Here is a 26976-nt window from a genome sequence, read left to right on the forward strand (position 1 = left end):
GTGGGGGCAGGTGTAGCACTTCCTGCGGTTGCAGGGAAAAGTGCCAGGTGTGGTGGGGCTGGACGGGAGTGTGGAGCGGACAAAGGAGTCATGGAGAGAGTGGTCCCTCCGGAAAGCAGATAAGGGTGGAAGGGAAAAATGTCTTTGGTGGTGGGGTCGGATTGCAGATGGCGGAAGTGTTGGAGGATGATGCGTTGGATCCGGAGGTTGGTGGGGTGGTACGTGAGGGCGAGGGGGATTCTTTTTTGGTTGTTATTGCGGGGACGGGGTGTGAGGGATGAGTTGCAGGAAAAGCGGGAGACACGGTCGAGGGTGTTCTCGACCACTGAGGGGGGGATGTTGCGGCCCTTGAAAAACGAGGACATCTGAGATGTACGGGAGTGGAATGCCTCATCCTGGGAGCAGATGAGGCGGAGGCAAAGGAATTGGGAATAGGGGATGGCATTTTTGCAGGAAGGTGGGTGGGAGGAGGTGTATTCTAGGTAGCTGTGGGAGTCGGTGGGCTTGAAATGGATATCGGTTTCTAGGCCCGAGATGGAGACAGAGAGGTCCAGGAAGGAGAGAAAGGTATTAGAGATGGTCCAGGTGAACTTAAGGTTGGGGTGGAAGGTGTTGGTGAAGTGGATGAACTGTTTGAGCTCCTCGTGGGAGCACGAGGCGGCGCTGATACAGTCGTCAATGTAACGGAGGAAGAGATGGGGTTTTGGGCCAGTGTAGGTACGGAAGAGGGATTGTTCCACGTAACCTACAAAGAGGCAGGCATAGCTTGGGCCCATGCAGGTACCCATGGCCACCCACTTTGTCTGTAGGAAGGGAGGAATTGAAAGAGAAGTTGTTGAGGGCGAGGACGAGTTCGGCTAAGCGGATGAAGGTATCAGTGGAGGGAGACTGGTCAGGCCTGCGGGACAGGAAAAAGCGGAGGGCCTTTAGGCCATCTGTATGGGGAATGCAGGTGTATAGGGACTGGACGTCCATGGTAAAGATGAGGTGTTGGGGACCGGGGAATTGGAAGTTCTGGAGGAGGTGGAGGGCGTGGGTGGTGTCACGGACATAGGTAGGGAGTTCCTGGACCAAGGGGGAGAAAATGGAGCCTTCCTGCTCCTGTGATGCTGCTTGGCCTGCTGTGTTCATCCAGCTCTACACCTTGTTATCTCATGTTCACTTTGACCTCTCTCTTCCTTTTTATATATTTAAAGAAGCTCTTATTGCCAGTTTTATTATTCCCTGCTAAATTACAATATATTATCACATGCACAAAAAGTAGTAAAGCTGATTGAAATAGAATTAAAACTTTAAGATGACATTTAGGTAGAAAAATATAAGTTCAGGATTATTCTCAACACAGTATGCAGGTCCATTTAAAGGGTTTACAAGGATCATTAAATTTCTGAAAAGGTTCAAGATACATACCAAGGCTCAGAGCCGAAGCCATACCAAGCCAACTGTAACATCTGAAATCCTAACCCCAACAGAATAGTGTTTTTGTTCCCAATGGATCGCATGAGCAAACTCAGGACCGCTGTCTGAAACAGAAATGCAGTTAACATTTAAGTTTGCTTTGAAGGTCAACAGTTTCAGCTTATTAATTTTTTCCAATGCTCTATCTGCACAGGAATAGAATGGAGAATACTATTCATGAGTGAAAAGGGAAAAAAAAAAGGTTGGGAACAAAGCAAAGGCATTGTTGAGAAGAGTATTTTTCAAATGTTTGAAAAGTCGGGTGATAAAAGGTATCAAAGCTAGCGTTTCAAAGAGAAAATGCGTAGTAGCTGAAGACATGACTGATGTTGCTGCAAAGAAAAAGGAAATGAGGTATATCCTAATATCTAAACAACAGAATATCCATGCAAGAACTTGTGGCTGCGGCAAATTACTACATTGGAATGGGGGGAGGCTAGGTGAAGCATAGAGTGATTATAAAAATAACAATTGGATCTGGAGGTCAATTTGCCCTGATTTGGGAACCAGTATTTGAAGATATTGTATTATAGTGATTATGTACCGAGCTAGTAATTTTGGAATGCTAGATATCTTTAGCTGCTGCACCTGGATCATCATCAAAGAATTACGACAGTCAAAACTTGACCTTGCATTTACATAACAATTTGTAAGAAATATAGTAAAGAGAAAACAACATCTGTACAATATGCAATGCATTGTATAATGTATTAATGTTGTTTTCCCCTTATTTTGATATTTCTTAGAAATTATCTTGATGAACGCAAGTTGAAAAGCTTTGATAAAGTAGATCTTTTATATCCAAATAGTCATTTAGCAGCATAGAACTTGATTATTGCTGAAAACAAAGACATTTTGCCAAAGCTTTTGTCTTGCACTCAACAGGACAATTCTCAAGAATACCAATTCAAGCAGAAAAATCAACATTTATACTACATGCAAGGACAGTGCTGATTGATTAGCAGGTGAACTCTGCCTGATAGAGGCATTGCGCTGGAGATGACCACAGCAGATGCACTGAAACACCGACATCTGCAAGTACTTCTCCAAGCCACCTAATCCTGACTTGGAACTATATTGCTGTTTCTTCACTGTGGCTGGATCACAATCCTCAAACTGCCTTCTAACATACTTAGGTGAACTTGCTTTCGCTGTAAACAAGGTCATAAATTGTACCAATATCGTATAAGAGCCAGCTTCCTGAAAAGACTTAGCACATATACCAACACTGTCTGGAGTAAACAGTGGTGCGAGGAGGAGAGAAGAGAGAGGATTCTTTAAGTACCATATGAGGCTGCAATTGGATGCTTACTTGTGCAATGATGGACAGGATTCCAAGGACAGCAATAAAGGCTGTTACACTTTCTGATGAAAATCTCATGACCTATTAAGAAAATAAGTAGCTGTAATCTTCAAGTTGACAAATTTATATTGTATTAACTATTGTAAAGACTTTATTTTTAAATCATAGACTGTAGTGAGATAACAGTTCTAAAACCAAGGATTGCTACATGTTTTGAAAGCAAATAACCTGACACTCATTGAGTACACAGTTGCCAGTTCCAGCAGTAATTGACAGTTTGCAGATGAGCTGGAGTCAAAAAGGTCGAAAACAGAAACAGCTGGAAAAGCCTGGAAAAGCTCAGAAGGTCTGGCAGCATCTGTGTAGAGAAATCAGAGTTAACGTTTCAGGTCCAGGGACCTTTCCTCAGAAGGAGCCAAAGGATTATGTACAAATGGATCTTTGATTGGCAACAAATAGCTAATTGGTTTGTGGACTAGTGACTAGTCATTGATGCCAAATGCCTTCTGCCTGCAACAACTATACGATAAGTTTTCAGGTAATTGAACAGCTTGGGGGCTGTGAACAATATATAGACACCTTCAGACTTCCTCCAGCAGTTATTGTAAGTCATGAATTCTAATCAACAAGTCAAACATTTTCTAAGTGTGAACCAGCCCCGTACCCGAAACCATTGAAAACCTTGGAGAAGGAAGATCAAGAAACAGTGTTCTGATCAGCACAAGAACAATCTCAGCAGATCCTGTGAACAGAGACCACTGCACTGTGTTCCAGTTCAGTGAAAAACCCATGTATGTTCTTCCTGTGTGTGTGCATGCGTGCGCACGCGTATAAGAGGACGTTTATAAGGAGATTAGAGTTTTAACTGGTAGAGTTAAAACTAGTGGTGTACCTGATGGTACACAACTGTTAGCTGTAGACACAACTTTATTTATTTGAAATAAATATTAATTTTTGTTAAGTACAAAAACGTGGTCCATGCTGTCAACCTGGGTCTGAAATTGTGTAAATTGGGGAATTCTGCATACTTTATTTTAAAAAGAAACTTTAACTTTCGCTATGATGGAAGCAAGGGAACTTGGAAATAAATAGTGATGAGGAGGTGCTGGTGGTTTTAAAATGCATAAAGATGGATAAATCTCCAGGACCCGATCAGGTGTTTCTCAGAGCTGTGGGTAGCGACAGAAGAGATTGCTAGGCCCTTTGTTCAGATATTTGTATCACTGACAGCCATGGATGAGTTGCCGGAAGACCGGAGGGTGGCTAATGTGGTGCCATTATTTAAGAAAGGCTGCAAGTAAAAGCCAGGGAACTAAAGACTGGTGAGCCTTATGATAATGGTGGATAAGTTGTTGGAGGGGATTCTGAGGGACAGGATTTACATGCACTTGAAAAGGCAAGGACTGATTAGGGGTAGTCAACATGGCTTTGTGTGTGGGAAATTGTGTCTTGCTAACTTGATTGTACTTTTTTGAAAAGGTGACAAAGGTTGATGAATGCAGAGCAGTCAACGTTGTTTATGTGAGTTTCAGCAAAAGGTTTGGCAAGGTTCGCATGTTGGACTGGTTAGTAAGGTTAGATCACAGGGTACCTGGGGGAGCTAGCCAATTGGTTTTAAAGCAGGAAACATAGGGTGGCGGTAGAAGGTTGCTGTTTGGACTGGGGGCATGTAACCAGTGGTGTGCTTTTCATCATTTATATAAAATGATTTGAATATGAATGCAGGAGGTATGTATGGTTAGTAAGTTTGTAGGTGACACCAAAGTTGGTGGTGTCGTGGACTGTAAAGAAGATTATCTCATAGTACAACGGGACCTTGATGAGATGGGCCAATGGGGCAAGGAGTGGCTGATAGAGTTTAATTCAGATAAATGTGAGGTATTACATTTTGGTAAGACAAATTAGGGCAGGACTTAATCAATTAACGGTAGGGGCCTGGGGAGTGTGGCCGAACAAAGAGACCTAGGAGTGCAGGTGCATGGTTCCTTAAAAGTGGAGTCACAGGTAGACAGAGTGCTGAAGATGTTTAGCACATTTGCCTTCATTGGTAAGAATATGGAGTACAGGAGTTGGGAAGTCATGTTGCGGCTGTACTGGACATTGGTGAGGCCGCTTTTAGAATACGTACAATTCTGGTCGCCGTTCTATAAGAAAGATGTTGTTGAACTTGAGAGGGTGCAGAAAAGATTGATAAGGACGTTGTCTGGACCAGAAGGTTTGAGTTACAGGGCGAGGCTGAATCAGCTGGTGCTTTTTTCCCTTGGTATGTCGGAGGCTGAAGGTTGACCTTAAAGCAGTTTATAAAATAATGAGGGGCATGGATAGGGTGAATAGCCAAGGTCTTTTTCCTAGAGAGGGGGAGTCTAAAACTAGAAGGCATAGGTTTAAGGTGACGGTAGAGAGTTAAAAAGGATCTGAGGGGAAACTTTTTCATACAGAGAATGGTACATGTATGGAATGAGCTACCAGAGGAAGTGGCAGTACTGGGTACAATTACAACATTTAAAAGGCAGCTGGATGGGTATATCAGTAGCAAGGGTTTAGAGGTATATGGGCCAAATGCTGGAAAATGGGACTAGGCCAAATTGGGATGACTGGCCTGCATGGACAAGTTGGACTGGAGGGTTTGTTTCTGTGCTGGATGACTATGACTCTGGGAATAGCAGTGCTTGGTTTACAGTGTGACACAAATTTGATAAAATAATAAAATGGCAGTTTTGCTAATCCTTTTGACTCAACTGCTCATTATAGATTATTTTGGGATTTCTTTTTGCAAAATAATATTAATAAAGTGAACATAATCGCCTGAGACCAATACTGTTTGAAAGATATTACATTCTGGTTATTTGTACAAACACAAATAGAATACATGTAGTAAGGGGCATCTAAAATTAAAGAATTAACTTTGGTTTTAAAAATTATAACAGCAAAGATGTAGGCAGGCTAATAAATGACATTACGTATACAATAGGAAAGACCAAAGTACGAGTTCCAATTATGCTGAAGCCCACCAAAGCACGTTCCCAACTTTGAAAGTGAGTACTATGTTTTTCATACAAAGTGTGAATTCATTTGGAGTACAATAAATGCTTCTTGAATAATGTAATGTGGATACATGTCTTAATTAATTTAAAATACAAATTTTAAAAATATGGCACCACACATTCAGCAGAAATTTGTTGGAGTAATCTATAACAAAGTAATCTTCAACCTGTCAGTCGCCTGCTCTAAATTCAAGATGCACAAAATGGCTTTAATGAAGTTATTATTGAGGGGAAAGAGAAACAGAGTTAATGTTGAGCCCAGTATGATGATTGTTCAGAACTGAAGATTCAAATTGCACTCAATGTTAACTCTGTTGCTCTCTCCACAAATGCTGCCAGACCTGCTGAATTTGTCCAGCACTCTGCTTTTATTTCAGATTCCAGCATCTGCATTATTTTGATTTTATTACTGAAGGGTTTTAGCAGGGAAAAGTGGAAAGGATGTTTCCTCTTGTGGGAAAATCTAGAACAAGTGTCACTGTTTAAAAATCAGGAGTCACCCATTTAAAACAGAAACAGGTGAATTCCTCAGACGTTTGAGTGTCTTTGGAACTGTCTTCCTGAGAAAGTGGTGGAAGCAGAGTACTGAATATTTTCAAAGGCAATGGGAGATAGATTTCTGTTAAGCAAGGGGTTTAAAGATTAACCAGGATAGGAGGGATTGTAGATTACATTCAAATCAGCCACAATCTTACTGAATGGCGAGTATGCTGAAGGGACATGGCCTACTGTTGCTCCCAATTCATTAGTTCTTATGAACAAACTGACTGAACTGTGATCTAAAATTTATGAAATCTATGGCAGTTTCCCAGAAGTTGTTCATACCTGTCTGAGGTAAAGAAAAAAACTGGAATATTGGCCCGCCTCTGGAAGGTAGGATAGGAAAACCGTAATACAGATCAGTAAAACTGTTGAATCTTGGCCAACTTTCTTGAGAGACTGCAGGTTTAAAAAAAAGTTACACGCATGACCATCAATAGTACATTCACATCAGAGCTGTCAGAATTTTTTCTTCCTGATTTTGAAAACTAATTAGTTTTGACAATACATGTAGCTGGTGCAAGGTAAATACAACAATCTGTTACAATGAATCATGAAATCCATTTGGATACAAAATTGTATTGAAGTTGGAGACAGAGGGCGGTGGTAGAGAGTTGCTTTTCGGAATGGAGGCCTATGACCAGTGGTGTGCCACCAAAATTGGTACTGGGTCCACTGTTTTTTGTCTTTTATGTAAATGATTTTGGATAGGAATATAGAAGGAATGATTAATAAGTTTGCAGATGACACCAAAATTGGTGGTGTAGTGAACAGTGAAGAACGTTATCTCAGAGTACAATGGGACCTTGAAACGATGGGCTGAGGAATGGCAGGTGGAGTTTACTTCAGATAAATGAGAAGTGTTGCATTTTGGAAAGACAAATCAAGGCAGGACTTATACACTTAATGGTAAGGTTCTGGGGAGTGTTGCCAAACAAAGAGACCTGAGGTGCAGGTTCATAGTTCGTTGAAGGTGGAGTCTTAGATAGACAGGGTAGTGAAGGCGGCGTTTGGTACACTTGCCTTTATTGGTCAGTGCATTGAGTATAGGAGTTGGGATGTCATGTTGTGGCTGTACAGGACTTTGGTTAGGCCACTTTTGTAGAAAAGACATTAAACTTGAGAAGGTGCAGAAGAGATATACAAGGATGTTGCTGCAGTTGGAGGGTTTGAGCTATAAGGAGAGGCTGAATAGGCTGGGGTTTTTCTCCCCTGGAATGTCAGAGGCCAAGGGGTGACCTTATAGAGGTGTATAAAATCATGAGGGTCAATAGCCAAGGTCTTTTTCCCAGGGTAAGGGAGTCTAAAACTAGAGGACATAGGTTTAAAGGTGAGAGAGAAAAGATATACAAGGGACATATGGGGCAACTTTTCATGAAAGGAGTGGTGCGTGTATGGAATGAACTGCCAGAGGAAGTGGAGGTTGATACAATTATAACATTTAAAAGGCATCTGGACAGGTATATGAATAGGAAGGGTTTGGAGAGATATGGGCCAAATGCTGGCAAATGGGACTAGATTAATTTAGGGTATCTGATCGGCATGGACGAGTTGGACCGAAGGGTCTGTTTCCATGCTGTACAACTCTATCATTCTAAGTAAAGAGAAAGATTACTTCAGTATTGCAGGATGAGGTCTTTTTCAGCTGTGCAATTTCATACTTTTGGATAAATTTGGACATACAAAAGCAGTGTCCTTATTAACTAAGCAGAACTGTCCTTCTCAACAGTTCAATTATCAGATTGAAAATGGTCAAATGAACATTAAATTTTCTACACATATTTGATACAAGTGAAAAGTATTTATGAATACAGAAATAATTCCACATGCAGAAAATAGTGGCTCCAGTTAAAGTTGTGAGCAAATACAATCAATAAACTAGTTAAAAATTTAAATTGAAAGAAGTTAAATGTTAGAAAATACATTTGAAGTGTTCACAGATACTCATCAGAAAACCTACAACATATAATATAAAGTCCATGCCACACATACCGCGAATGGATCAGCTTGCTCCCAGGAGATGGGAGCTCCCCAAGAGGCAGGTCGCATTTTTTCAGGGAGAGATTCCGGTAAAGCCACCAATATAAAGCAGATATCCAGAAGAGCAATTGCTGTAGCAAGAATAACTACAAGACTGTCCCCATAAATTCGACCGAGATATGCACCAATGGCTGGGCTGGTAACCAAGCTTGCAGCAAATGTGGCCGAAACCTAGCAATCATGAAGATTATAACAATTACTACAGTTCAAAAAGTTGAATATATTGTGAGAGAAAGAAAGTAAAGAGAACTGCACATGCTGGAGTTTTTAAAAAAGTTATTTTCACCACAGCAAAAAACTATAAACTGAAAGACCGCTTCCCTTTGCTTGTAGTCAATTCTTCAGAGGAAATAAAATGCAAGGCAACAAAAAACAAAATAATGTGGGCTGGAAATTATAAAATAGTAATAGTAATAGTAATAGAAATACTTAGCAGGTCAAAAATGTCACCAACAGCTGTGTCCAAAAAAGAATTGGGAACAGGGGTTGTGATGTGCCTAATCAAAAGGTGACATGCTAAGTCTTGAATTTACATTGAATTTCACTAGAACTGTGTAGCAGGCTGAAGATAAAGAGATCAGAGTGGGAATCGGATGGAAACTTGCCACCCTTTTGGACAGTAGCAGTGTCTTTGCATTTTAAAAACAGAGAATGCAGAAAATATTCAACAAATAAGCTTGCATCTACAAGGAGAGAAACAGAGTTTGTTTTACTAAAATACAACAAAGAACTGAGGACACTGAAGAAGGGTCACTGGACTTGAAACATTCATTCTGCTTTCTCTCCACAAATGCTGCCAGAAGAGCTGAATTTCTCTAGCAATTTCTGTTTTCTGCTTTACCCATTTATACCTTCTCTAGATGCATCTCCAATTTGATTATGCGCTCCATTATAATCACCTCATTTGTTACTTAATTTCTCCTTTTTTCCACTTTATTCCAGACCTTCCCTTTTGTTCTTCTCCTTCCACTGTCCTTGTTTCTGTAATTTGTGTAAAACTTGTTACATTTCTCAACTATTTCCAGTTCTGCTGACACATTATCAACTTGAACTTTAGCTCTGCTTTTCTGTGTATTAATGCAGTCTTATTTGTTGAGTATTTTCTATTTCTCTGTTTTTAAAGCGTAGAGGCCTTTTTTTTTGTAAATAGGATATTGTTCCAAATAAAACTCAAACAAAATCATCTCCTCTGTTTATAAAGAAAACAAAATACAGAATAAGATGCTCAGCACGGGTCAAACAAAGCAAAGCCGGTGAACAATCCAGTCCAATCTGTATGGGTGTGTCAGGTATGGGACAGAATGAGTGGCAAAAGCATAAAGTTTGTAGCAAAAGCTGAAGAGGACACATTCAATGCTTCCAATGATAACTACATCCAAAAATGAATGTGAAACAAGAAGTGGATGTGTTTAGAGAGGTGGCTGAGAGATAGCACTGGATGACATCAGAATCTATGCAGAAAGGGACCCATTGTCTATGGATGATGTTGCAAAGTAGCAGCATGTAGACAAGGAAAAGAAAGGATCAAGGAATGAGCAATTGGTGTACAGTGGAAAGAAAAACTAGTACTGGAGTCTCTTTGCCTATGATCAGATAAGCAGGAATGGAATCAGACAGTTGGGTGCTAAAGAGATGAGCAACGGCAATGGTTTTGCATAAGGACCCATAATTGAAAGTTACCTACAGGTCGAGGATCACGCTTGGTGGAGTGAATAGCTGCAAGGTGAATGGCTGCAAAGTAAACGCATGATGGTTACAATCACAGGAGGTCATGCGTGACTTTATTTCAGGCATTTGGTTCTGTGGGATGGGTCAGAAACCTGATTGGAGAGATTCAAACTTGTTGGAAAAATGGTCATATCTCAAGGATTTTGGAAAACTTAAATAAAAAAGGAGAAAAGTAGTAATTTAGTCCAATGTAATTAAGTTATTGAGGAATATACCACATGACCAATGGTACAGGAGACAGAGCTTCATTAGGTATGGTATGTATATACTACTCAAATGAAGATGTTTAGTCACATCAATGAAAGTCATCACAGAGCTCCACATATATTAAAATATGATATAAATTATCTAAACTAAATCTCCAGGTTTTCCAGTATTCTAAAATGACTTTTCCAGCTATCAACGGTGTCCTGAAATAAATTAATTGGGACAAGGGGAGGCAATGGCCTAGTAGTATTATCGCTGGACTATTAACATTCTGGGTATGAATCCCAGCACAGCAGATGATGGAATTTGAATTCAATAAAAAAAAAATCTGGAATTAAGAGTTTAGTGATAACCATGAATCCATTGCCAATTGTCAGAAAAACCCATCTGGTTCACTAACGTCCTCTCGGGAAGGAAACTGCCATCCTTACCTGGTCTGGCCTACATGTGGCTCCAGACTCTCAGCAATCTGGTTGACTGTCAACTGCCCTCTGGGCAATTAGGGATGTGCAATAAATGCTACCTAAAAGAGATGCCCTCATGCCACGAATGAATAAAGGAAAAAAAACAGCATGGTGGGGGAGTCTGTCCGTAGTTCATGCTGGAACATTCCTGGCTCCAAGTCAGAATACTCCAAATTAGAGTCCTATTCCAAGACTTGTTTGGCCATTGATGAACCCAGCCACTGGGGCTGGCAGGCTAATGTGTACTGGTGCCTGTCCCCAGCCTGGATATATAGTGAGGTTTAATGGCAGGATGGGCACCCAGCTGTAAAATAAAAACCTGCCAAATCCAAAAGTAATGGTTGATATGAATGGTTATGGAGAAGACTGACCACAGGTAACATGGGAAAAAAAAATCTGAAAAAAAGATGGAAAATATCAAACAGCTTTACTTTACTTACCAATCCATAGGCCATACTTCTTTCATGCTCCTGAGTTATGTCAGCTACATAAGCAAATACCACAGAGAAGGTCACTGCAAATACCCCTGACACAGAGATAACTGCAAAATACCACCTGAGGGGAAAAATATGCAATCAGAAATAATTTTGTACAGGAGAAAAAAAATACACGGTTCACACTTTTGGAAGAACTTAATCCTTCTCCACATTAGATCTCATTACTAAAACTTTCCTACTAACATTTGGAATGCTGCCTGGGGCATCCTACGCATTCAGTAAGTTTTAATGAATGATTTTTTTCCTAAACCTCAAAACAATTACAAATGACCAGTCTTTGAAAAACGTAAGTGTTGGACATAAAACTGTATCTTTTCAAACTAAATGCTTATATCCTCAACCTGTGCCTCATGCTGAATAGGAAACAAAAAAAAAAGATAACCTTGTATTTTTTAAAAATATTTTGATTGAGATAACTACTAGTGAAGAAAAACAGAAAAGGGGTATTCACAATAAGATAAATGGGTTGCATTGTAAAGATTTGATGTTACTTCATATACAAATCAAATTTAATCCTCCTCTGATTTGGAATCTCCAATAGCATTTCCTTAGCTTGGAAATGAGAAGGATCCAGTCATAAGTAACCAAGAACTTTTAACTAGATATCTATACAGCTACCTTAATCACAGAATCCCTACAGTGCAAATAGAGGCCACTTAGGCCCATAAGGTCTGCACTGCCCCTTCAAAGAGCATCCAAACCTATTCTAATAATGCCACATGTGATTTTACCCCATTGCTAAACCACCTAATCTGCAAAGTCCTGGACACCATAGGTCAATTTAGTAAGGCCAATCCACCTAACCTGCATATCTTTGGATTTCCAACTAGATAGTTGGTTAGCTAGTAATTTTCTCATTTGTACATAAACAAATATATACCTACCATGGACTAATCTTCATTAAAGGAATAGGAGCACAGGTGAAAAAGACAGTAAGCAACAGAAAAGACTTCCGCCCCCACACATCTGAAAGTGCACCTATCAGTGGCGCACTCAGGAATGACAATAATCCCTGTAGAAAAAGAAAGTTCTCATTTAACTTTATCCTGCGTTATGCAAGTTAAATTGTACTCAATGACTTACATCACTGCATTGATGCAGTAGCATCAATGAAAGTCGTTAGAGTTCGACATATATTACAATATCACATGGATTATCTAAACAAAGTCTCTTGTTTATCATTAAATAACATTCTGAAATTACTTTTCAACAGTGTCCTGAAATAAACTAGTTAGAACAACAAAAAGAAAACCAGCATGATGAGGAACGTTCCATTCAAACTTACTACTTCATTAATAGTAGAAAAGTGCTCATCAAAAGTAAAAACAAATTTATGTATACAATTACTCAGCCAGAAGACTAGAATATTACATTATTCATGGAGTATTATCTTTGATTTTTGTGCCTAAGCCTAGAGTGAAAATTTAACCTGGAACCTTGTAATTCAGAAGTGAGTGTGCTTCCAACTGAGCCATAGGTGACACACGGAAAAGTAGTCACTGCTCCAAGATCATTTATTGTATGTTAAGTGTTTTTGAAACGTTCCTAAAGGTTGTTAAAGGCACTTTGTAACTGCAGGTCTTTTTTTGTTAAGTTGTCCTGACACATACATCATTTTCTTACTGGAGGAGCGAGGATGCTGAATTACTTCAAAAGAACTTCGGGCGCACAAGCAAAATACAAAGCTTCAAGTTTGTCATATGAACATTAGTGGGAGGAAACTTCTTGGAGTTAAACTAAATTTAATTAAGAGGTGATCTTTTTTCATATATGTATGTATGCATCAAATAATTAATTGAAATCATTGATAAGTATCCGTCAGCAGGAAGATAGCTCACATAGATCTGTGGAATGGAGCAAACAATGTCAAGTAACACTTAACTTGGATAACTGTGGTATTATATGTACGCTGGTTGGGCCAACTTGGTATACACTTGCAGGAATTATATTACTGTGCAGATCAGTGTAGGTTCATGAACAATATAGCTAGATAGTGTAGCTAAAGGTAACAAGGTAATAGGTTCTTTTAACGTAATTCTTCAGTGTAAATCAAGGGCAAAAATTTTGTCACTATCAAGATCACTGTCAGCCAACTCCTACAGTACTGCATGCATTTTGGGCCTCCAATATGGTGGGTGATGTTGTGTAAGGGATTCAAAGTCCTGAAACAGCCTTGCTATGATGTCATGGAGCCACATATCACCGAGAATGAATAACAGAATGTGGGCAGAGTTAGGACAGACAAAAGCACACGTACTCGAGAATGAGAGAGAGACAGACAGACAGACAGACAGGCAGACAGAGTCTTGAATGCATACGGACATGAACACTCCAGATCAGAACCTGGTATATCTATGCTTACCATGTATAGCAATATTTAGCATTAAATGTAGAACAAACAATGTTACTTTGAAGTTTAAGCATGAAGACAGTTCTTGACTTCACCTTCTCCATGACCAGTCTGTCATGAACCCAAAATCAGTGTGGCATCAAAGTAAATGATAAAAGAGACAATTAAGTGGCTTTGGAGCTACAAGAATGATTCCTAGTTTGAAAAATCTCAGCTACTTAAAATAGAATTGTGGACCTTGGTCTATTTACTTTAGAGCAGCATACGCCTAAAGGTGATGTAATAGAGATCTACAGAACAATAGAAGAGCTGAATATTGTCTCAATTCTTAGGTTACTGAAGTTTAACATATGGATAGAATGAGGAACAAGAGATTTAACTGTGCAAAGTAGGAATGGACTGTATTTTTGATTGGAGGTGGTGAGGAAGTGTCTAGTCATGATGCAACAACCATTGTAATGTGATGGATCAGCTAATTTCTTCATGCCTGTCAGTTCTGTATGTTAGCAAGTGGGTTCCAGCTTCTTATAAAACAATGAAAATATTTCAAGGAACACTTTAACAACTGCCTAAAAACTTACAGAAATTCTTACCTTAACTCCCTGAATTAAGCCATTCATCAAAAACGTATGCTTGGGAAATGTCTCATGCAAGACCTAGGAAATAAAATAAATTTCTGTTGCAAGTAAATCCAAAATTTGCAACAAGTTTATTATTACCCATGGGTGAGATACCTTCAATTACATTTGAAGAACCGCTATCCTTCCTTCTTCCTTTGTGCATGAATCTACACCAGAAAAGTCAGGGGCTTGAGTTAGTACGTTGAGTTAGCAAGCCCAGGTAATGCAGTGGCTTTGGTGCACCACGACTGGCTTTTGTATGAATCAATGTACATAAGAAAAAGACCTACAGATCTGCAAGCCTAAGTTCACTAATACATGATTCTTTACACAACAGCAATCTAACAAGTTATTCTGTTAAACAGCCTACAGAAATGAATCTGATATCATTAATCATTAATGCAACTAACTAATGTGAAACAGTTGCAGGGCAAACTAGCCCAAAATGTAGTCCTGTGGTGAGATTCAGCAAGATAGCTCACCCTTGGTACATCCGAAAGAGCAATTAGGAAGGGGCAAGACCTTCCCAAGACCTTTCTTGCCAGCAATATCTATGTCCCATGAAGGATTACAAAACAAAATTAACAGGAGGAAAATACTGTTTGCAGCTACTGAAAAAATGCCGTTTTAGCAAGAACTGAGTGACGCAGTGGGTTATAATCTGGCCTTTTAGCTCTAAGACTCTAGTTTAAATACAGCACAGACAGGATGAAATTCTCCAATATCTGCAACAGTCATACACAAGTTGAGATTGGGTAGCTTCAATGAATCCCTAATTTGGCATTTGTTGGTAATGTTAATTAGACTAGGCCAAAGATTGTTGAGGGGAAACCAAATCTCTAGTGTGGAAGCAGCCTCACTACATGGACAAATGAGGTTTGATGAGAATCTTCACTCTGTCCTGTTGTCAAACCGCAGTTCCTTTCACTCCCTGAACAAAGAAACACACCTTGTTGATCTGTTTAACTGTGAAGCTTTCATGAATGCACTGAATCATACTGTGCAATAGCTTAAAAAAGATTAATTGTACTTGTTCATTCCATTTTGCTAGCTGACTAAAAATATAGCGATCTATGATGTTAATTTTTAGCTTCCACTCTATGCAAACAAGGCAAGATGATAGATATTACTTACCACCAGTGTCGGTGCAGTCAGAAGACCCCAAGCAAAGAATTCCAGAAATATTACTATCACAGCATGGTATACACTTGGTGCACCTATTCCTTGAGGCTGTGAAAAAAGTTGTAATTAAACCACTGGAGTTTATTCTCAATCTTGAGATTAACTTGCCCACTCAACATCTGAACCAGCAACCATTCGTGTATAGCAAACATTCTTTTAACTGGAATCCCTGATAAACCAGTAAAAACGTTATATCCCTAAATACCAAAAGTCTTAACGTAATCTCCACAATGTCCAAATAGTCAGTTGAGGGTGCAAGTGAGCAGGCTCTCTACCAATAAGTTTTATTTAAGGCAAAGTTGCATTATTGTTTAAGTGATTCAAATTGTAAATAAAGTATAACAATGATCTGTTTATCCCCTGAATTACTTTTCTATTACTTGGTGTGTGTTTTTACATTGATTATGTGGACCTCTTGATCAAGCAGTATATTTGATCAACTGGTACACTCCTGGTCCAATAGGTGCCGGTTCATATGTTTGCTGTACTGGCAAATTGCAGCCTGAAAATATTTATTACACACATTTTCAGTGGGTCCTCTATGATTTTACAATATTTGAAAACTTCAATGAGTCCTCAAACAGTGGTACTGCTATTTCCACATTTAGAAATTATATTATTAAACTGGATTGCATCAGAGCTGACAAAAATTCCAGTACTTTGCAATAATGTGAGAAGTTAACAATCATTAATTGCAACCTACCCTGCGCTGCAAATGGTTGAATTTTCTGGTTTGGACTTAACTTGGATCTTAAACACCTATTAGTGTTTAAGAGAAACAAGTTGGCCTGATCATACAGTTCACCATGTGGATGGTGGAGGTTTAATTTGTTACCACACTTTGAAGGCTTCCGTAAGGCTTCTGCTTAGTTAGAAGTTGCTTCTTAAGTCCTCTTGAATTTAATGCCTGTTACTACTTGCCAAATTTCCCAGTGAGATTTCCTCTGAATTTCTGGGAAAATGTCTGTTGTCTTTTGCTGCTTGCTGTGATGAACCCTTTCAAGACAGATCTATGTACTCCCAAACAGGCTTCAGGGAATGCTAATCTAGATCAAGGAGTCTTTTCTGTAGAAAACAGGCTTCGAAAATGGGTCTAAAAACATTAAAAGACTTTTACATTTAAGATATACGCCTTTTTATTGATCCATGTTATTTCTAGGAATAGTGATTAATTTTGTTAATTTTTTCACTGCAGGATATTTCAAAGTATTTTGAAAATTCAAATGTTACAAGAATTAGGTCAGATGTAGATAGTCAAGTTTAACCAAATTAACTGTCCCTTTTAAAACGCAGAAATTTTAATTTGATTTTGCCATGGATATTTACCTTCCAGTAAGGCACAGACGCCTTCATTCTCTTCTTATTTCCTCTCAGGTGTAATATAAATGCAATATTTATTACAAATGGTGTAAAGTTCTTCTCAAAAGATAAATATAAATACCAATTTATCAAGTGTAGTCTATAATAGGTTAACTAGTAGGTAATAATAGTTATTGCTGTTACATTAATTTGTGCCAGTGACAATGGGTGCCTAATACTCCCACATTATCTGCTTTAGAAGGAATGAATTGTGTGCCTTTCAAAGCTCTCAGGACTTGACCCACCATTGATTCTGAAAGCTGCAGCAAGCAGCAGCATAAAAACAAACAAGTTATCATTCACCCAAAATATAACTTGCATTCAAAAATCATCTTCCACATCCTCAAGAAACCCTAAAATACAGCTAGTCAAGTAGTTTTGCAGGGTTGTCACTGTAAGGATTTTTTTTAACAAAACCAATTTTTACACAAAGTTTGACAAACAGCAATGTGATAAATAAACAACAAATCTGTTTTTGACGTCTGAAGATTTTGTTTTTTGACCAGACACTGAAAGACAAGCCACCGACAAAGTGACATTCTCACAGCACTGCACTGATAGTCAGCCTAGGTGAAATGCTCGAGCTTTTGAACCTACACCAGTTTATTAAGAAGGTAGAGTGCTACCATGAATCAGAGTTCAGTGTAATCGGAGTGATTTTCATTCTATGAAACATTAACTGAAATATCTAACCATTCAGACTTGAAAATAACCATTGTAATCAGAGCTTCTGTTCCTTCCCAACTTTGTCAATCCAATTTTGCATTGCAGAGGTAATGTAAGACAGTAGTTGCCTTGTCAAACTCTCATTGCAATGTTGTACAATACAGCAAAGCACTTACATTGAGATTCTTGAAGTAGATTTAAAGAAGAACCAAGTTGGGTGATATTTCTTCCCTAATTAGAAAAACACCACTTAATCATACTGCCAGCAAAGTGAAGGATGGGCAAAATGGTGTTAAGATTAAATAAATTATTCTAATATATTCAGAATACAATTCATGTTAACAATCAAATTTAAAATTGTCAGTCAATCTTACAGGTTCCATTTCACTTCAAAGTATTGGTCTGTGTTGGTCTATGCCACACACTATCTTATGAAACTATGCAATGCACAGAGTGAGACAGTGGGAACATCAAGTACCAATCTTAAAATGCAAATTGACGGCCCATTTTTCAGTTATCCTTTCATGTTCTAGGTTGCTTGTGGGGACATTATATTAGCAACAATGTCACCATCATAGATAGCTAAGTGGAACCATACAGTTCCTTTAAAAGATTTCCTCACACAAGTACAAAATAAATGAAGTTAATGAAATGGATGTAAAAATATAACAAACTAAAAATATAACAAGAAACAAGCAAATGATAAGCTGCTTTGATGCAGTTCTTTCAATGTTTTTCATCAAAATGGAAACAACATTACTATAATTCAAACCAAACATCAAGCAATAATGCTTTTTTGTTTTTTTTTTCATTACTACACTCCTAAGTCAGTAATATACTAAATGGAACCAAACTCAACTCATTCAGGGCCAAGTAACCACAGAAGCTAAGGGGCCCCTGAGATCCTACAATTTTTGGCTGCCAGCCTAATGCATATGCTTAGTTTCCAATGTTACAGAAATATTCCAAATGTTCACGTGCAAACATCTGCAACAGTCTGATGTGATCCCTGCAATACATATACAGGTAACTACATATGTTTTTGTCCTCAAAAATAATCTGAAATCTGCTATTAGATGTTTAAACTTTTACTTGGAGAAGACTATAGGAGAAAATAATTCATGATAAAACAGCACATTTTCTTTTTTGAAAAGAAACCCTGGGGCAACTTTACCTCCAAGATTAATAACATTTGGAATACCACATGTAGTTCTGGTCACCATACTACCAGAAGGATGTGGATGCTTTGGAGAGGGTGCAGAGAAGGTTTACCAGGATGTTGCCTGGTCTGGAGGGATTTAGTTATGAGGTCGGATAAACTCCGATTGTTTTCACTGGAAAGACTGAGGCTGAGGGGTGACTGACAGACGTCTGCAAAATTACGAGGAGCATAGGAAGTCTTAGGCTTTTTCCCACGGTGGAAAGGTGAGACAGAAAGTTTAGGGGAGAAGTGCAGGGAAAATTTTTCATACAGAGGGTGATGGGTGCTGGAATGTACGCCCAGTGGAGGTGGTGGTAGCAGGCAAGTTAGCAACATTTAAGGCATATCTTGATGGACACACGAACAGGAGGTGAAAAGAGGGATAGAAACTGCACATGAGCAATGAGTAGCGGGCCTAAATAAGGATTAGAAATGGGCGCAGGCTTAGTGGCCTGAAGTGCCTGTTTGATTGCCTCAAAGTGCTTTATAGACAAAAAAAAAGCACTCCTGAAGTGGAGCCACTGCTGTAATATTTGAAACACAGCAGTCAATTTATGTACAGGAAGTTCACACAATACAGCAATATGTTAGTGACCAGATAATCTAGCTGTAATGTTGCTGAGGTTGCTACAATAACGCCCTGTTCTTCTTTGATGTAATGCCACGTTTCATAATCTCAAAGGGGGCTATTGGTGCCTCAATTTTAAACCTCACCCAAAAGACTATATTGGAGCTTTAGTCCAGATTGTGTGTTCAAGTCCAGGGCTGATTTATGGGCAGCGTACAAGATGATGCAGCAAGAAAACAAAATCAGAAAATGTTACCATTATAAAAAGCATTTCTCTGAAATTATTTGTAAAATTTTAAACTTAGTAAAACAGCAAATGAATAACAGGTTTTACCAAATTTCTGACCAAGGATAAAACAATCAAGTCTGTATTACTGACAGTAAAATGCTTCAGGTCAATTAACTACAAAATCTAATATTAATTTTGACATTGAATAGTATTGGGTCAACAAAATCTACCTGAGCAAATGAAATTAAAGTGAAAAGAAATTGCCAAAAACCAATCAGCAAATTTCATGCCAGTACATACTTGGATACCTTTGCATTCAAAAGTTAAAAAAACCATTAATTTAAACAATTGCTGTGTAATCTATAGCCTTTTTGACTTGGATGTTTCACAGATATTATATAGAAAGTCAAGAAGAAAAACTTGTATTTACATTGCAGCATACTAAAGGCAGCTTCAATGTCAGAACTTATTTTGAATTATATACTGTTCCAAAAATGTCATGGAATGTTTTACATCCACTTGAAGATGGCTGGATGACGGTTTCCTGTTAATAAAACATTAAACTCAGTTATAAAGCTGAACTATCCTCAACATGACACTGTTCTTCATGTTGATTAAATGGGGCTTTAACTATAATCTCTGACTCACAAAAATTAGATTCAATATTACAGGAAGGATTTAAAAAAATATTTCATGTTGGCTAATTTAATGCTCCATCTTTCATGGCATTGCTCATAGCAAGTCCTCGATCTAAAATGAGTGGTTTTTATTCCATCACTGACTTTTGTAAATCTCTCCTATCTGTTTCACTCACTTGATTTCTGTTTCTCTGTATCTATTTATGTCACTGCTTCCTGCCACAAAGTCCGTTTCCTCCATCTCTTATCTTCAATTTCATCTCCCCATCAATGTTCACCTGCCTGACAAATGCCTGTCAACCTCTCAGAGGGAATCATGGAACATGGTTAGAGGACTATGAATTATGCAGGAAGGATTGTCAGGTGATAGTCTCTGAAAATAAAATCTTCTTTTACACCAGTACAAGGTATTATTTGGTTGTTAAATTTTCCTGTCCAAACATGCTTGCTTGTACAAAGCCATTTTTTTGGGACGGAGATGTGCAAGCTAGATTTTTTTTAATTTGAAGGGACTAAAGTAAAACAGATCTTTCTGCCATTCCGTTTATGCAGGACGTCTATTATTATTATTGCAAGGGCGAATACTGCCTCAACTTTTTGATGTATTGAAAGGTTACCACAGGAAGCACCAAACACAGTTAGGGCTTGCTTTAAGCAAGGTTTTCTCTCAGACAGTTTTATTTGATAACCACCGTCAATGATTCAATTCTTATTCAATCCGTAGTTGCAAATAGGACTTTACATTTGCTGGATTCAATCTTTCACAACTCTCGATAGAAGAACTAGTGAACAACCCGGGGAAATGAGTGGATAGATGCTCGTCAGTTAAGGGGAAACGGGGTGTGATCATTAATGGATGCGCCGGATTTAATGCTAAAGACAGCTCGGGCCCCCAGGCGGATTGGGCCCAGACTCCTGTCCCCGGACCATGTCGCCTGAGGAGGCTCTGATCACAGCCTGTTGGACTGGAAGCCCACTGGAATGGGAGCCCTCCAGTTGTAGTACCACTCACCGTGCCTCCATCTTTAATGATGATCTTCTTGGCCAGCAGAATACTGCGGTGGAGCCGCTTCTTCTTCTTGCTGGGCATCATAACTCCAAACCAGATCCACACCGCGCCGCCATGGTGACAGCATTACCCCGCAACCGCACTGACGTCATCATATCGCACGATCCACCCATTGGTCCCTACGAAAGCATGTGATCATATAAGCCCGACCCTAAAGGGCCATGAGGTCAATAGAGGGGTTACTTGAATTTATTGACCGGGGGAAATCCTGGTTTTCATGCCTCCTCTTACACAGGCAGCATCGCTTTCGACATAAAGAGACCTATAATATTAGGCACCTAATTATGTTTTATTATGTTAAAGGGTCAGCACTCTAACTTGCCCTGGGACCTTTTTGAACTGCTGTAGGTCTTATAGTATATCTGCAGTGCTGTTAGGGAGCCAGTTCCAGGGTTTTGTCCCAGCAACAGTGCACGAATGGAGATGTAATTCCAAGTCAGCATTGCGAATCGTATTAGAGATAGTAGGAACTGCAGATGCTGGAGAATCCGAGACAACAAGGTGCAGAGCTGGATGAACACAGCAGGCCAAGCAGCATCAATAGGAGCAGAAAGGCTCAAGGGTCAAGGCCCGAAACGTCAGCCTTTCTGCTGCTTGGCCTGCTGTGTTCATCCAGCTCTGCACCTTGTTGTTGTGAATCGTATTGTCATCTAAGATTAAGATGAAGAGGAATTTCTTCATTCAGAGGGTGGAGAACCTGAGGAATTCTCTGCCCTAGGCAGTTGTGGAAGCTCAAGTACTGAGCATGTTCAAGATTGAGATCAATAGATTACTACATGTCAAAAACATCCAGGATATATAAGGATATTGCAGGAAAATGGTGCTGTACTTGCTGAACGGTGGAACAGGTTTGAAGGACTGAGTGGCCTACACCTGCAAACAAAATCAGAAGTCGCTGGAAAAACTCAGAAGGTCAGGTAGCATCTGTGGAGAGAAGCAGAGTTAACATTTCAGGTCCAGCGGTCCCTCTGCAGGCCCTTCTTCTACTCCTCTTATTTTTAATATTTTTACACTTATTGTGAGGGAGAGCGCTTTTCAAAGTCAAACACAACGGCACCAATGGTCCAAAACGAGCCCGCATTTTCTAACTGATTTGGATGTTCTGGCTGAGCAAGTTCAATACAAAGTGCCATTTGATATTTATTGAGGCTTTTTTGAGGATATGACTAGTAGGACAGATACACCAGTAGATGTGACTTAGCTGTATTTCCAAAAAGCATTTAAAAAACTGCCACACATCAGGTAATAATATATACAAGTTAAGAGCTCATCGAGTTGCTAGTGATATATTAGAATGGATCGAGGATGAGTTAATATATAGGAAGCAGACAGCAAGGACAAATTAGGTATTTTCAAGTTGGCAGGCAGACTTGTGTAGTGCTACAAGGATCAATGCTGATGCCTCAACTACTTATAATTTATATTAAATTTAGACAACAGTAAGCCATGAGGAAAACACAGAGGCTGCAAAGAGATATAGATACAGGTTAAGTGAATGGGAAACGGTATGGCAGATTCAATATAATGTGGGAAAGTGTGAGATAATTCACTTTGGTTGAAAATGGATAAGTAGAATATTTTTCCAAAGGTATGAAACTTGTAAAAGTTGATGGAAGACACTAAAAAAATCAAAAAATGTTAGTATACAGTTACAGCAAACAGTTGGAAAATGGCATGTTGGCATTTATTGCAAATTAATTAGAGTACAAAGAAATAAATAAGTCTTGTTACAATTGTATAGGACTTTGGTGATTTCTTACCTGCGTATAGTTTTCATACATAAGGAAGGAGGCAATAGATTAAACATTGACTAGATTGGTGTTGAGGATTAGAGTTGATTTTTGAGGAGAGGTTGAGTAAATTGGATCTCTGTTCTCTGGAATTTAGAGAAATGAGATGTAATCTCCTTTAAACATATATGATCCTTAAATAGCTTGATATTGAGTAGTCCCTCCTACCCGGGGAATCTAAAACGTGGCCATAGCTTTAATTACAAAGAGTGAATCATTTGTCCACAGATGGGGAGAAATTTCGTTACTCAAAGGGCTGTCAATCTGTGGAATTATATAGTCCACAGAGTTGTGGAAGCTTCATAATTGTGTATTTAAGGCTGAGATAGACAGACATTTTGGTGTTTCAGGGAATCAAGGGGTGTGGAAATATCAAAATATATATTAATGATTTGGATGAGGGAACAAAATGTAACGTCTCAAAGTCTGCAGATGACGATACCAAGTTGAGTGGGAGGATGAACTGAGACGAGGATGCAGAGAACCTTCAGGGTGATGTTGGGTCAGTGGGCAAATGAACGGCAGATGCAGTATAATTTAGATAAATGTGAGGTTATTCACTTTGGACGCAAAACAAGAAGGCAGATTACTATCTGAATGGCTGTAAATTGGGAGAAGGGAGTGTGCAGCGGAACCTCGGCATCCTTGTGCACAAGTTGCTGAAGTTAAGCGTGCAGGTGCAGCAGGCGATAAAGAAGGCAAATGGTCTGTTGACCTTCATTGCGAGAGGTTTCGAGTACCGGTGCAGTTTTTGCTGGAGTTCAGATGAATGAGGGGGGGATCTCATACAGACGTATAAAATTCTAACAGGACTAGACAGGGTAGATGCAGCGAGTATGTTCCTGATGGTGAGTGTGTCCAAAACGAGGGTCACAGTCTGAGAATTCAAGGTAGACCATTTAGAATGGAGATGAGGAGACATTCCTTCATCCAAAGAGTGGTGCAACCTGTGGAATTCATTACCACAAGAAGTAGTTGATGGCAAACATTGAACGTATTCAAAAGGTGACTAGATAAAGCACTTGGAGGCAAATGGGATCAAAGGTTATGGGGAGAAAGCAAGATTAGGCTATTGAGTTAGACGATCAGCCATGATCGTGATGAATGGCGGAGCAGGCTTGAAGGGCCAAATGCCCTCCTCCTGCTCCTATCTTCTATATTTCTATGGTCAGAGAAGTGGAGTTGAAGCCCACAGTAAGTCATAATCATATTGAATGGTGGAGCAGGCTCAACAAGCCGTATTGCCATCTCGTGCTCCTATTTCTTAGACTCCTATAATGTGTGGTGAGGAGAGTGACAATGATGGGACTGCCAGCAAGAAGAGAAGAGGAAGGCCTAAGAGCAGATGGAAAGATACAGTGGTAATTGGAAAAAGAAGTGACCAACAGGAGGAGTTGGAGAAGAGTGATCAATTCCAGAAAACTGCAATATGTGGTCAATCTGTTATACAGTATTTAATCTAAAACATGGCCATAGTTTTAATTACAAGGAGCCAATCATTTTGTACTCAAATCGGGAGAAACTTCTGTACGCAAAGGGTTGTCAATCCGTGGAATGATGTAGTCCATAGAGCTGTGCATGTTTCAATAATGAATTAGTCGTAACCATGAAACTAAGGCAGACCCAACTGCAACATACACATCCGCACGCTGGCTTTTGTCTTACAATTTCACCAAATGTGCAAAGCAAGTTAAACTACAAATTGATGGCACGCATCCAATGATTATTTTTATTTACTCATCAAAAGTGCAATTAACAACATCTAGATTGACAGTTAACCACATGTGGCTACCAATGTACCCTTTAAATTTTCATTGTATTACATGAGGTACAAACTCCTCCGAGTTGTCCTTGGATAGCCCACATTTGAAAACAGTCACTGAACTCTTATGAAGTTGTGGACAGCCAGTTTATATTCAATACGAGATAAGTTTCAGACTGCTGCACCATTCCATATTCATTTCCTAGAATTCACTATGTTGCCTGAGATTTCATTTAACAGCTATTACAGCAGTGCTTAACTTTGTAAAATTCTAGCACGTAAAAGCAAAGGGAAGAATTACAAAAGACACAGAGGTCATGATGCCCATTGACGTCGCATCAATAATTACCTAGTACTAAATGCATCTTATTATCAATGTGTTGTTTTTGAAAATAATAAGCATTTGTCTTTAGAAAAAAATTAAACTAACCCTCAGATGAGGGCAGGCAAGGGTACAATGATTATCCAAAGTCACGAGTGGCTGTCCCATGGCTGCTGGTCAAAAGCGTTCAGAAAATTGACTGACACGGTTAAAGCTATCTGCCCCTAGAAATATGATACGGCAATAAGTGCCAGGCTCAGAGAGGGGTCCTCAGGACAGGATGCACTGGCCCGCAGGGGCTAGGCCAATTCAGTGTTGGAATAAGCGTGCTGGGGCCAAGTTAGAGAAGCCACATGCATGCCGTAAAAGCTGCACAGGGGCCAAGAGAATTCAGGGGCCAGATTTCACCCTGAAATAACTGCACCAGGGCTAGGTCAAATCCATGCAGGAGGTTCAAGCAGAGTCCGAGAACAGAGTAGACGTGGGGCAGAGGGCACAGGGCAGATTTCAACAAGTAGACCTTGTAGGCAGCAGTGCTCATTGAGAATCCATTAAACCTTAAATGGAACATTGTTGGCTACTGGCTAATGTATCGATCAATACTGCTGCTTGAGTTGAATGCAGAAGTTGAAGTGATTTAATCAATGGGAAGTCAGACGTACGGGAACACATACCAATACAATACAACTCAATTCAACAATTATATAAATGTATTAATTTTAGCAATTATTACAAAATGATCTCTACATAGTGTTTGCATGGCATGACGAAATATCTATCAAACCAAATATTTTGGGTTAATTATTGGAATAATTTTATCCATTATCAAATCTGAAGTCACAATAGGCACTTTTTTAAAATCATTCATTAAATTTTTTTATTGACTTACAAGGAATTCCACCTAATATTCACTCTAATTGGTAAATTAATATAGTATAATAGAAATTACAGCACTGAAAGAGGTCATTTGGGTCATCACACTAATATCTACAATGATTCTTGCACTACAGCCATCTTCTTTAATCTAATTTCCCCATTCTACTGGCCAGGAATCTCAATAGTTAGAGATTTATTCTCTGTTATTCATAGTCCCAGTGATTTTCCTGCCATTTGCTATCACACTGTTACCGTACCAGCAATCACTTCTTGTTCATTCAACTGGAAAAAGTCTTTTAAGTTTTCTTTAAGAACACTTATGAGTTGGCGTTCTTAACATTATAGTGTCCCAGTACTTAGCATTATATTCGTAGTCACTACAATGCATATTTTCTCATTAGTTTGTCTGAATAACTGTACTGTGTCTTGCATCTGCAGTATGACCGTAAGCAGATACAATTTATAATGGGCACAAATTAGGCCTAAATCTGAGGCAGATAAAAGAAACTGCAGTCTCATTAATAGTTCATTGTATGTAGCTTTTTGTTCAAATTGTTGTTCCTTGTACATCGAAGAAACAAAGAAATGAACATCAAGTAATTCAAAATTATTACATACAGTACCCACTGTCCTGTCGGAACTTGCAATCTAACTGGTGGTATTTTTTGCTTCTATTTCAGCTACTACAAAATAGCAAGCTACTTATTCTAGTTTCTTATACATGTCCAGTGTTATTTAATAGTAAATTCATATCTTCAGCCCATTTTCAACATTTCTGTTGGGTAGATGCTGTAAGCTGTACAGTTTGTTTATTTATCTAATACTATTTAAGAATTATTGAACCCACTCATTTCATTCATTGGATCACCCAACTGCTGACTTAATTCAGTGACTGACACTAATGACTTAAGTCTCTCAGTTAAAGTCACAGGCAAATGCTTTGCAAAAACATATTATTAAATTTACAATTATCAAGACACTTAAGTAAGATCCCTGTAACTCTTCCTGATAACTAAGTGGAGTATTCTAGTGAAATGATATCGATCATATAATCAAATGATCA

At 39.0% G+C, this 26976-nt stretch overlaps 2 protein-coding genes across 3 annotated transcripts in view; one reads left to right on the forward strand and one right to left on the reverse strand.

Moving 5' to 3' along the window:
• The window catches only part of LOC109930863 (hippocampus abundant transcript 1 protein), a 32286-nt gene extending 11044 nt beyond the window's left edge, over window positions 1-21242 (reverse strand). The window contains exons 1-9 of the mRNA XM_020530264.2: window positions 21107-21242; window positions 15386-15481; window positions 14225-14287; window positions 12166-12293; window positions 11225-11339; window positions 8338-8556; window positions 6631-6744; window positions 2771-2842; window positions 1411-1523 (exon numbers count right to left, since the gene is read on the reverse strand). Coding sequence (XP_020385853.1) covers window positions 1411-1523; window positions 2771-2842; window positions 6631-6744; window positions 8338-8556; window positions 11225-11339; window positions 12166-12293; window positions 14225-14287; window positions 15386-15481; window positions 21107-21187 — 1001 coding nt within the window. The 5' untranslated portion in view covers window positions 21188-21242. The remainder of the gene's footprint in view (window positions 1-1410; window positions 1524-2770; window positions 2843-6630; window positions 6745-8337; window positions 8557-11224; window positions 11340-12165; window positions 12294-14224; window positions 14288-15385; window positions 15482-21106) is intronic.
• trmt13 (tRNA methyltransferase 13 homolog) overlaps window positions 1-26976 on the forward strand; it is a 147569-nt gene that overhangs the window by 101248 nt on the left and 19345 nt on the right. The gene's annotated exons all lie outside the window — the stretch shown is intronic.

This window comes from Rhincodon typus, chromosome 10 (assembly GCF_021869965.1).
Source record: "Rhincodon typus isolate 14 chromosome 10, sRhiTyp1.1, whole genome shotgun sequence".
Classification (NCBI taxonomy): Eukaryota; Metazoa; Chordata; class Chondrichthyes; order Orectolobiformes; family Rhincodontidae; genus Rhincodon; species Rhincodon typus.